Source organism: Rattus rattus, chromosome 1 (assembly GCF_011064425.1).
Source record: "Rattus rattus isolate New Zealand chromosome 1, Rrattus_CSIRO_v1, whole genome shotgun sequence".
NCBI classification, from domain to species: domain Eukaryota; kingdom Metazoa; phylum Chordata; class Mammalia; order Rodentia; family Muridae; genus Rattus; species Rattus rattus.
Genome location: NC_046154.1, coordinates 79,317,438 through 79,330,470, shown reverse-complemented (window position 1 = coordinate 79,330,470; position 13,033 = coordinate 79,317,438). Strand labels below are relative to the sequence as shown.

The 13,033-nt window shown below is 36.9% G+C and overlaps 1 protein-coding gene across 1 annotated transcript in view; it reads left to right on the top strand.

Moving 5' to 3' along the window:
• Frmd3 (FERM domain containing 3) overlaps positions 1–13,033 on the top strand; it is a 195,163-nt gene that overhangs the window by 106,580 nt on the left and 75,550 nt on the right. The window contains exon 5 of the mRNA XM_032896836.1: positions 2,677–2,819. Within this exon, the coding sequence (XP_032752727.1) occupies positions 2,677–2,819 (143 nt within the window). The remainder of the gene's footprint in view (positions 1–2,676; positions 2,820–13,033) is intronic.

The following is a 13,033-nucleotide window of genomic DNA, read 5'->3' as shown; positions in this document are numbered from 1 at the left end:
TTCAGTGGTTTGCTGCTGGCATTCGCCTCTGTATTTGCTGTATTCTGGCTGTGTCTCTCAGGAGCGATCTACACTTCTGCACTTCTTTGCTTCATCCATCTTGTCTAATTGGGTGGCTGTATATATATGGGCCACATGTGGGGCAGGCTCTGAATGGGTGTCCCTTCAGTCTCTGTTTTAATCTTTGCCTCTCTCTTCTTTACATTCTCACCCTGCCCTGCTCTGACTCGAGGGGATCCATGGGAACATTCATGAAACTGGGATTGGTCAATTACTGCATGAATTCTGAGCACAGAATCTGGAGATATGGATATAGCTTCATAGCAATGTTCTTACCAGCAAGCTGGGCTCTGAAAGCTAGGAAGGAAGTTTATTTAGCTGAAGTCAATAAACATACACTGGGTAATGTCTATGTGCAAGACAGAGCTGTGGACACATTAGCGTGTAAATGTAATCATGTTCTCAAACAGCTTACGGTCAGTAGGAAAACTCTGATGTCAAGTTAATGATGTTAAATGTTTTTTCCTAAATTTAAATCAATTATAACTGTAAACAAAGATACAATTTGTTACAGTGTTAAATAAACCAAATTACGGTGAAACTGATGTATAGCTTATAAGAATCAGTATATTATTATTATTGTCTTTAATCGTCTTTGATACTAGAATTAAAGTGACAACTACATGAGAGATTCACGGGGAAAGTTCAGAGTCTTCTAAATGAAAAAGGAGAAATGAATGTTTGTCTCTATGATTAGTATAATTAAGAAAAACTATTTAGGCATCAAGGACTGGGAAGAGATTAGTAAATGTGAGCTAGCAGAGTGTGGAGCAGTGTGTATTCAGTGAACTCATTCTTTTTCTAGAACAAGGCTTGTGGAATGAAGAGTGTATATCCAGCTCTTCAGAGAATAAGGTAGGATGGTGATTTTAAGGCTAACCTCAGTGCCATGGTAAGACACTGCTTTAAAATAATAAGGAAAAGATGAAAGAAATATTTTTTAGTGACCATTGATTTCATCATGTACATTTAACAAGGAGGAAGAAAACTAATCACAGAAAGAGATAAGCAGCATACACATTCTATATAGTATATAGATATTATATATTATGTAATATATGTATACACACACACACACACATATATATATATATATATATATATATATACCATATTTTTATTCAATTAACTGACCACGTTGGCAGGTTAGGATAGAAGATAAGTTTGTGTTTTGGTTGCTACTTCTATTTTCTCTGTTAATATTCTCCAAGTTCATCTCTCTTTCAAGTGTCTCTTACATATTTTTTTGTACATGTGGCTTATTCTATATAACCTACATTCTATAAGTTGGTGTCTTTGTGTCTTGTTAGAATAATAGTTCTGAACAGTGGCACCTCTAACTTTAAGTACAGAGTAGTTAGTTGGAATGCTTCAAAAAGACTGGCCAATGGGTCTAAGTTAGCTGATCTACTCAAAAACTTCCTGTCCCATCATTTATTAGAGTTCCACAGGAAGAAAAATAGGAATTTCTTCTTGTGCTGAACAAGAATGTATACAGGGTTAGCAGTAATTGTCTTCTGACATAACAAAAATCATATCATGTTTCCCAACAATAGATGCTACTTATATCATGAGTTTTGTCTAATCTATTTCACCTCTACATGTTGTTACCTATCTTTACAAACTCGATTAAATAATAAATACTATAACAAGTATAATCAGAGTGGAAACATTGGAATGCACAATATGTATATGGCAGAAATGAACGTATAGTTTATCTGAAGCTTATTTTTCAAGACTTTTAAATAGATAGTTGGTCTCTGGAAAAAAAATAAAGTCTAAAGAAGTGTTGAAATAATGTCATTTTCCTCATTACAACCAGAAGATTAACAGTAAACTTTAAAAGGGGTAATTATGTCCTCTTTCATTTTTACCAAGTTAAATACTTTGTACCTAAAAACCAGAGTACCACATGGCATTCATTTCACACCATAGGAAACACCTTGAAGATGTAAATGGCTCGTATATCTATTACTCTTTCTAGGTATGGTGAAAATATGAAGACAGAATGGGCCCTTTTGAGAGGTCAAATATTTAACAAATGGAGACTTCCCCTCATACCTCCTGTTTTCTCAAATTTCTACCATTCCCATCTCATGCCTCAAAAACCACTCCCTTTATTGTACAGTTTTCTTCATTTCATTGGTTGGAATGAATAGGGTAATAACAAGTACTCTTTTTTTTATTCTCTTTGATACGTTATTCCTAAGGAGTTAACAGAAAAGTCATATTGCTGGCTTGATTTATTTGTTTAGGTTGAGAATATATATTTGACTTAGAAGTTTAATTTATTATATATATAATTAATTATATTAATTATAATTTATATATTTGAGGATCATTTGGCCCCTGTGTATCATATATGTAAATACATATATATGTATATACACATATATATTACGTACAAATGAAAATGAATGAAAACCAAATATGTGTATTTTAAAGTTTATTTATATTTGGGTAAACATTTCTTGGATCATAGGGATTTAGATTATCTTGAATATTATGTTTACCTTCATTCAACATACATGGTAATTATCCCCATTTGGGTAAATTTTCTTTAAAGAAAAACCAATAAAAAGCTCAGCAAACATATTTTTATGATTCAAAATGAAGGTGAAAACCAGATGCAGCATGAAAGAAAGAGCTCAGAGACAGCATCGAACAAACTGCACAGGCGTGAATCCAGGAAATTCATCACCACTTACCACACCAGAGGAAACAACGCCTTTAGACGATCTAACTCAGCCATGTTACAGGTATAAGTCACAGGTTGTTTATATGAAATCTTCACTTGAGTATTTAAAACCATGTGAAGTCTTAGTTTAGTTACCCAAAGAGAAAAAGTGTTATTTTAAGCAGGCCTGTTAATAACTAACTATCTAACCAGAAGAAAAAAGTATAATGTCAACCAACAAATTGTGGCATGAATCACAAGGTTCATAAAATTTGAAAATAATGACAAGACCTGGCATGGCTACCTGATATGCCTTTTCTTTTTTGTTCTTTAATAACTTGCAAGTGTTAGAATAGTCCTCACTGCCACTTTACAGGTGAGAACGCTGGGTAGCTGGGTTACATTTATTTTATCAGGTCATATAACAATAAGCCGTGGAAATAAGACTGAAACCTGGGGTCCTTATTTATTATCCCCATTTCTTAACAGAACATGTAGTTGAGTATAAGAATATCAGAGTAACCAGGTGAAGGCCATTTAAGTTAAAGGCAGAGCTACAGCTCCAGACAATTTATGTTTTTTATTAACTTAGCTGAAGGACCTCCACATAAAGCCAGATACACTGAAAGTAACAGAAGAGAAAGTGGGGAAGAGCCTCGAAAACATGGGCACTGGGGAAAATTTCATGAACAGAACACCAATGGCTTATGGTCTAAGAACAACAATAGACAAATGGGACCTCAAAAAATTGCACAGCTTCTGTAAGGCAAAGGACACTGTTATTAGGACAAAACAACAACCAACAGATTGGGAAAAGATCTTTACCAATTCTATACCCAGTAGAGGGCCAATATCCAATATGTACAAAGATCTCAAGAAATTAGACTCCAGAGAATCAAATAACCTTATTAAAATATGGGCTACAGAGCTAAACAAAGAATTCTCAACTGAGTAATATCAAATGTCTGAGAAGCACCTAAAGAAATGTTCGACATCCTTAATCATCAGGGAAATGAAAATCAAAACAACCCTGAAATTCTACCTCACACCAGTCAGAATGGCTAAGATCAAAAAACAGAGTAACAGCAGATGCTGGCAAGGATGTGGAAAAAGAGGAACACTCCTCCATTGTTGGACAGATTGCAAGATGGTAAAACCATTCTGGAAATCAGTCTGGCAGTTCCTCAGAAAATTGGACATAGTACTACCCTGAGGACTAAGTTATACTACTCCAGGGCATATACCGAAAAGATGCTCCAACATATAACAAAGACAAATGCTCTACTATGTTCATAGCAGCCTTATTTATAATTGTCAGAACTTGGAAAGAACACAGACGTCCTTCAACAGAGGAATGGATACAGAAAACATGGTACATTTACACAATGGAGTACTACTCAGCTATTAAACAATGCCTTTATGCAATTCTTAAGCAAATGGATGGAACTAGAAAATAGTATCCTGAGTGTGGTAACCCAGTCACAAAAAACACCCATGGTATGCACTCACTGATTAGTGATATTAGCCCCAAAGCTTGGAATACCCAAAATACTATTCACTGACCATATGAGGCTCAAGAAGACAGAAGACTGAAGTATGGATGCTTAAGTTCTTCTTAGAGAGGGAAAAATACTCACAGGATGTAGAGGGTGAGAGGGACATGGGAGGAAGAGAGAAGAGGGAGGGAAAAGGGGGCAGATCAGATATCAGAGGAGATGGGGACGACATACATAGAGAAGATCAGGAATTTGAACAGAGATGTGTAGCAATGGGGGATGGGGAACTAGGGGTAGCCACCAGCACGTCCCAGATGCTGGGAAAACAAGAGGCTCCCAGAACCCAACAGGGATGAGATTAACTGAAATGTCCAACACAGGCTAGGGAGAACCTATAGAGACCACATCCAGAGGCAAGGCCGGCCCCAGTCAGGGAATCATCTCCAAATTTTTAACTGAGAATTGTTCCTGTCTAAAGGAAATACAGAGGCAAAGTGTGGAGCAGAGACGGAAGAAAAGACCATCCAGAGACTTCCCCACCTGGGGATCCATCCCATATTCAGTCATCAAACTCAGACAGTATTGCTGATGCTAAGACGTGCTTGCTGACAGGAGCCTGATATAGCTCTCTCCTGAGAGGCTCTGCCAGTGTCTGACAAATACATAGACGGATGCTAGCAGCCAACCTTTGGACTAAGCATATGGATCCCATTGACGGAGTTAGAGAAAGGACTGAGTTTTGAAACCCCATAAGAAGAACAACAATATCAACCAACCAGACCCCTCAGAACTTCCAGGGACTACCAACAAAGAGTACAAATGGAGGGACTCATAGCTCTAGCCATACATGTAGCAGAGGATAGCTTTCTCTGGCATTTATGGGAGGAGAGGCCCTTGGTCCTGTGAAAGCTTATTGCCCCAGTATAGGGGAATGCCAGGCCATGAAGGCAAGAGTGGGTGTGTCATTTGGGGATCACCCTCATAGAATCAGAGGGAAGGGGATGTGAAAGGGGGTTTCTGGAGGGGAAACCAGGAAAGGGGATAACATTTGAAACGTGGATAAATAAAATATCCAATAAAAAGAAAAACATACAGATCTACCACAGCAAAGGGAAGTCAGTGCTCTATATTCTATCTATTCTATAGGCATCATTTATTGCAGTTTTTCTCAACTCTCTGAAAGCGTGACCATTTAATACAGTTTCTCATATTGTGATGACCCCAATTATAAAATTCTTTCATTGCTACTTCATAACTATAATTTTGTTACTGTTATGAGTCATAACACAAATATCTATATTTTCCTGTGTTCTTAGGTTACCCTGTGGAAGGGTGGTTTGATCCCCAAAGTGGCCACAAGCCCCCAATTTGAGATCTGTTTTACCTTCAGTAAAGTCTGACAATATTGTGTTAGTATCATGTTCATGGCATAGAAAATTCAAGATGTGGTGGAGTTATTTTCATATCTCCTCGCTAAGCTATGTCTTCTATGAGTACAGCGACTGAAGGGTATGGCACACAGACTGGGACACTATTCATAGAAGTGAGGAGCCAAAGGAGAAACTGTGGCTATCACACTGAGGTAGACAGCTCTTTCCTCTGACAGTCCTAGTTTTTGTTTTTGTTGGGAACTTGGCAGCAGTATAGGTAATCTCGTTCTAGATATTGCACTTAAACCATTTGATGCTTTTATAATAAGTGTAAACAAAATTATATTTCACTTTAATTAAACTAGTTTTTAGCAAAGAACATGAGATGAGGTACGAGGTTTAAGACTGGAATTTTGTAGATTCTGCTATTTGGGGGTGGGTGGGAGAGTCATCTTTACAGCTGAAAGACTGTTAACAGAAGGGGGTCCACATTTTAATGAGGGAAAATCAGCTGTGACTTATGTGTCTTTTTTTTCCTTTGGGAAGAATAATGTTCAATGAATTCTCTTAATTATTGCCCTTGACTTTCAATCCTTTTTTTTTCCTTTTTGGACAGCAATTTGAGAATGTTTTGTACATTAGACTTCTTTTTGTATCCATCATAGTCTGGTTGACTGAATTAGAGTGAGCAGCTGATTGTCATCACATAATAGTATTCCATAGACACAAAATGGAGTCACGAAAAGGGACAGCACAGAAGGGGAACAGGATACTTTGGGATTGTCACATGTAAGTCTAATTTCTGTTTCTTTAGCCAATGATACCTTGTTAATCAAGTGTTGAATGGTATCACATAACTTTGTTCTCTATGAGATATAGCCAGTTTCTATCTCTGCCAAATATTTGTTCTGACAGAAAAGTGTGTTTGAGTGTGGAAAGCAGCTAAGGTAGAGAGACACTAACAATACTGCTCTCCATCCATTTTCACTGAAAATAGCAAAATCACATTGAAGTTCTGTAACTACGCTCTGTAACAGTATTTTTCATGTTAGTCATGCAAAATGCCGGTCTTTTGTTTCCTCACCTTTCCCCTTGTCTTTCCTCTGTAACTCTCCAGTTTTTATTTCGTTTCCTTTTCCTTTGCTGCTCCTGTTCTCCTGATTTCTAATCCTTTCTTTCCTTTTTAATTCAAGGAAGATGGCCAAAGTGTTATAAAACACGTAAACCATACATAAAGATATAAATAGAGAGATCCAGACAGGTAAAATAATTAGGGATTTAATTAGGCATAAGACAGGATTGTTTGTATTTTCTCACCATGTCTCTTACTAATGTATCACTCAAGGAATATGCAAATTCCCAATCAGGTTTTTTTCTTTCCCACTTGGAGGATGAAGCTCTCTGCAGAACAATTCCAGGTATGACAGTTTTCAAAACTATTTCTTGAAACCAAACAAAAATACTGGACAATTCTCATTACTGCAAGATGTTTATGCATTTTTAAAACCCTTCCTGTGACTTCCATATTAGGCCATAAAATTGAATCAAACTATAAATAGAATGAAAGATATAGGTAAAAAAGGCTGAGGAGAAGCAAAATGAGAAAAATCTTCCTTTGTCTTGTTTCAGGCTGTGTTGAGGGCATCTAAGGATATATTGTACAGGTTCTGCTTTCCGTACTTCTTAGCATCAGCAGCTGGGTCCAGTAATTTAAAGCTGATTACTGTCTATAGGAGTGAAAATGGCTGTTAATTAGATAAAATTGTCTGAGAAGAGTAGCAACAGTTTAGAAACCTGGAATATAAGTGTTTTATATTTTCTGTAATGTTGTTCACAGAGAACAATGTTCTGTCCTTATTCTAGCCACACTGTCCTTGTCCTAAAAGTCCTCTCATAACCTATATGGCTGAAGCAGTCACTGCTCCCCAGTAAAGGACAATTTCTATGGCAGCTAAACCTCTTGGTTTGGCCTTGGCACACTGCCACCAGCAGCTATCCAAAGTCTATAGTAAGGCCAACTTAAAGAATAATTCACAGTTCTATCTTTCTGGATAGTTTGTACAGACTGGCTGGAGACTCATGGAAGGGCTAACGCTTGTTTTTTCTCTACTCAGGATGTTCTTCATTGATTCCTCTAGATTTGTATCTCATTTTGGTAAGTGCCCCCAGAAAGCACTGTGATGGTTATGTTCCTGTCAGCTTCACTTTCTTGTAGGATGTCACATTTGTAAAACCATTTGTGGCTTTTTCTGTGAGGTGGCATTTAATTCACAGACTGAGTAAAGCAAATACACTCTCCGGTGTGGGCAGGAACGAATCAATTGGCGGAGAGCAGTAAGACTGAAGGTTGGGAATGATTACATTTTCTCTGTTCAGAGGTGACCATCTTCTGCCCTTGGGTGTTCTGGCTCATAGGTATCAGGACTGAGACTAAATTATATCATTGTCTTTCCTTGGCCCCCATCTTGTGGACATTAGAGAGTGAGATAGCCCAATCTTCCAAATCACATGAGCCAACTCTGACAAAATTAAAATAAAAAAATCTCAAATCCATTTTCAAAATATTTCTATCAACTACCATTATTTCCTCCCCAGAGATGCCTGAGTAATATAATACCTTGCAGCAATGCCAGGGCTGGCCTGAAACAGTAGGGCCATTAGTGTACAGAGAATCATCTTGGAAGAAGAAAGGAGGAAAGTGTTGTGGTTATGAAATCCAAGGAAAATACTGGGAAGAGGCACTTTTGCTTGATTCTAATTCAGGAGATGAATGTACTCCTCTTCTCATTGGAGCATAGATTAGCAACTCTGGCCAATGACAAAGGCTGTAAGATCAGACAGACCTCTAAAATATTTAAGGGCTAAAATGCACTGGCAGGAAGGCTGCAGAGGGACCTAACTGGTCAGCATAGAGACTACCTGGTGAAGTAGAAGAAAGAATACAGTCAGCAAACAACTTTAGGCTTGCACATGTGTTCCTGATCACTGTTCCTATAGTGCTAGTCTGTCTTCTGGTTTTTATTTGTGTTTTATAAAGAACCAAATAGTTTCAACCATTTACAGGGGTGACTGATAACATTTATAATATAAATTTTATGTTATACTTATATAACATAAATATTTTATATAATATATAGGTACAATCAAATTATAAGCCCATAGAATATTTTGTGTATATATATATATGTATATATATATATAATATTATAGGGCCATGGAATATATACTGAAATAACTCTCCTTTTTCTACTTAAGTTATACTGACAATTATGGACTCCTGAGCAAGTAGAAATGCCTTTACCTGAAAAGTCAGTGATGAATTCTGGTTTTGAACCTAGTCAATCATTTTCTCATATCTCTACTAGTTAAAAAATGACTTTTTCATATTAGCTTGGGGAATATACAGTTAGAAACTCTGACAGTATGGCTGAAAGAATTAAGGTCATATGCTGTAACACGGGGTATCCAGTGGGGAGTTTGATCCAGTTGCAGTCTCCAGTGATGTCTGGGAACTCTCCAGTCCTCTTGGGAGTGGGAAAATAGTTTCAGCTCATGGTCTTTTACTTGTCTTACTAAGAATAACAACAAGACGTTATAGAAAGCTCTCTGGTTGCTTTTTTAGTTCTGAGTGTTGGAGAAGTTGAGAATAATGATATAAATGTAGAAGGGGGTAAGGGATGCTTCTTCCTAGTCAGAATGACCTGTATGTCCTGGCAGCTGGTGAAGTTCTTTCCAGAACCTTTAAAAGTTTAGACCATGCTGTGTTCACCACTTCCTGGACCTATGAGCTTTTAAACTGTCACTATAGTATTGAGAATCTCCAGGACAAATGACCCCCATTCATTTTCAACATTGTGCTCAAATAACTAGCTTGAACAATGCTTGAGTGAAGGAAATGAAAACAATAAAAATAAGTAAAGATGAAGTTAAATCATCCCTATTTGTAGGTGACACAATATTATACATACGAGTTCCCAAAAATCTATTAGAAACTTTCTAGAAATATAAGCAGTTTCATGAAAGTGACAGGGTAAAGAATCAATTACAAAAAAATTAGTAACTGTTTTGTATACTAATAACAAACACACAGAGAAAGAGAACATGGACATATTCCATTAACATCAGCATAAAAAATCATATTTTTGGCATAAACCTAACCAAGGATATAAAAGATCACTAAAATGAGAACTATAACTATCTGGGAGGAAAACTGGTTGAAAAGGACACTAGACATAACATACTCTCATGGATTATCAGAATTAATGTCATGAAAATTACCATTCCACCAAAATTAATCCAAAGATTCAATGCAATTTCAATCAATGTTCCCATCTTGTTCATCACAAAGGTTAAAAAAATTAGTATTAATTTATATGAACCTGTAAAAGACTCCATACTGCCTAAATAACCCAGAGCAAAAAGAGCATCACTGGAGACATACCTCTACAGAGTTAAAAATACACCGCAGAACCATAGCAGTAAGGAAATGGCTAGCATAAAAACATACATGTTGACCAACAGACGGATTAGAAGACCCAAACATGAATACATATGACTAACACCATCTGACATTTGACAAAGATGTCAAAAACAAACCCCGCAGGAAAGATGTCCAGTGAAAACTAGATGCTCACATATAGGAGAATGAAATCATAACCATAACTATCACCTTCTCAACAAAAACAAAAACAAAAAAACGAATTCCAAATCAATCGAAGACCTAAATGTGAGATCACCACCCCAAGTCACCATATCCAGCCCACACCTCTGTGGAAGCCTCCTGTTCCACAGGAGGTCAGACCAGCATATTGATTCACCAGAAGACACACCAGCACAGAGAACCTGAGGACCCATGGCTAAAACAGAAGCTACTCTCTGCCAGAAATTCAGCCTCCAACTCAGATAGAAACTCTCCTGCACCACAGGCCACTCCAACCTGAAGACCAGAGTGGAAATAGAAACCAAGGAACAAAACACCCCCCTCAACAAAGAAGCTCAGAATTGACACCTAGATCTATAATCACTCAACACAGATACCTAGAGGATAGCATAAGAAAAAAATAGACAAGAGCCAAGGCAATATGTTACTACCAGAGCTCAACCATCATAGTACAGTAAGCCCTGCATATTCCAACACACTCAAAGCACAAGAAAACCCAACTTTATAAAGATAATAAAAGACCTTAATGAGGAAATGATAAGCTCCTTAAAGAAATCCAAGAAAACTGAGAAAAATATGCAGTTGAAGAAAATGAACAAAACTCTTCAAGACCTGAAAATGGTGGAAGAGCAACTAGAAGGAGTTTAAGACCCAGATGCCCAGTACATCTACTGTGAAAATTGTGTCTTCTACAGTGGGCATGAAGCCTCACCATGATACAGCAACAATATGGCTCTCTGAACGAGACCTGAAGAAATACAACATGATAACATGGAAAAGAGTATGTTACAGGACCCTGTCCCCAGACAAAGAGCTACAGGGAACAACAAAATGCTGAGAAAGGGAGAGTAAGCCTTCCCCAGTAATGAGCTTCTAATTGGTTATTCAGTAGCAAATGATCATTCCTGAAATCTGAAATTGGTTGTGTCTTGTGTGTGTTTGTTTGTATGTGTGTGTGTTTATGCATGTATGTATGTATGTATGTATGTATGTATGTACATATGCACTCATGTATATATGAAAAAAACGTGGACATGAATTTGAAAGGATTGAAGGGCATGGAGGATAGGGTAGGATATGGGGAATATAGAGGGGGAAATGATATAGTTATAGTTTAATTAAAAATAATTCCAAGGACAAAAGCAGTATTCCCTTTGATTGCTAAGTGAAAGCTTTGACCAGTAATATTTGGAAACACAGGGAATAGGCAGTAATTAAATGTCATTCACAGCATTTTCTTTCTTTCTTTCTCTCTTTCTTTCTTTCTTTTCTTTCTTTCTTTCTTCCTTCCTTCCTTCTTTCCTTCCTTCCTTCCTTCCTTCCTTCCTTCCTTTCTTTCTTTCCTTCTTTCTTTTTTTTTTTTTTTTAAGATTTGCTTATTTATTTCATTCATGTGGGTACACTGTCGCTGTCTTTAGCCACCAGAAGAGGGCATCAGGTCCCATTACAGATGGTTGTGAGTCACCATCTGATTGCTGGGAATTGAACTCAGGACCTCTAGAAGAACAGCCAGTGCTCTTAACCACTGAGATCTCTCCAGCCCTCACAGCATTTTCAATAAAAAGATTAACACTGTTTTCATCACTAGAGTGAAACCTTTCTTACACAAAGAGTCATAAAGGGAAATTTAAGAATAACTTCAACCTAATTGGTGATCTCAAAGCCAATTTATCCTAGAAAATTCCAATATATTTGACATAGGAAACACTTGCAGCAAGGGTCAAAAATGGAAATTTAAAAGGATAAGCTCACTTATCAAACCTTTTGCTGTGAACACACTCCAGATTTTCATTCTGTTGCCAGAGAAGTTATTGGAAATCTAGATTTCTGATTTGAACTGAGAAACCACCAGAGAAGGTGGTGGTATGTTTTCCTTGAATGTATTTAGCTCTGAGGTCTTTGAAGAAATGATGCTTTAAGAATTTATTGGCAAGGGGTAAGAAAAATTCTTTCAATCCCTTTTTTTTTGTTACCGGAAAATGATGAAAGGTAAGAAATCACGTGATTAGCATTTTATTCAATGTGCCAGTTTAATAATGTACTATCTAAAATATCTACCATCAAGTAAGTCCATGCTATGGAGAATGTGTTTAATTATTTGGGGAGTCAATTCCCACTGAAGTAATGTTAGACTGGTAGAGGATTAATGCAAGTCACTGATAAGAGTGTGAGAATGTCATAGTTCACATGCTTTGTTAGAATTTTCATGATTTAATTATGAAACTACTTCTACCATAGCCAAATTTTACCTGCATTCATATCAACATATTTACAAAACATGTGTAAAATTAACCATTGACGCTTCCAAAACTGATACAAGATTCAATAGACACAGTAACTGAACTTTTCTCCTTTTGATTATTAAATCATACACATACACTATGGTAATGTTTTATATGTTGGATATAACTCTCTGTAAAACTTTATACTATAGCTAAATTGCAAGATATATAGAAATCAAGCTGGGAACTTTCTTTCTAATGCCTAGCTCATATCCCGGGTGATACTAGCATGCCCGGAGAAAAAGACATCAATGGCTTTACTCAGCTGTGCATCCTGTGAACTACAGTATCAACCTGCCAGGTAAAATGTGCTCACCTGTGGAATAGTGATATGAAGGAAATTTTCTGATTGGATATGAGGATAGCTTCAAAGTATTAGCTTTATGTCTTGTCTGTAATCTAACCAAAACCCTATGCCCAGGGATTTTGTAGGTCTTTGGGGGTAGGGAACTAACTACTACTGTTTCGCTAAGTTGACAAATCATTCA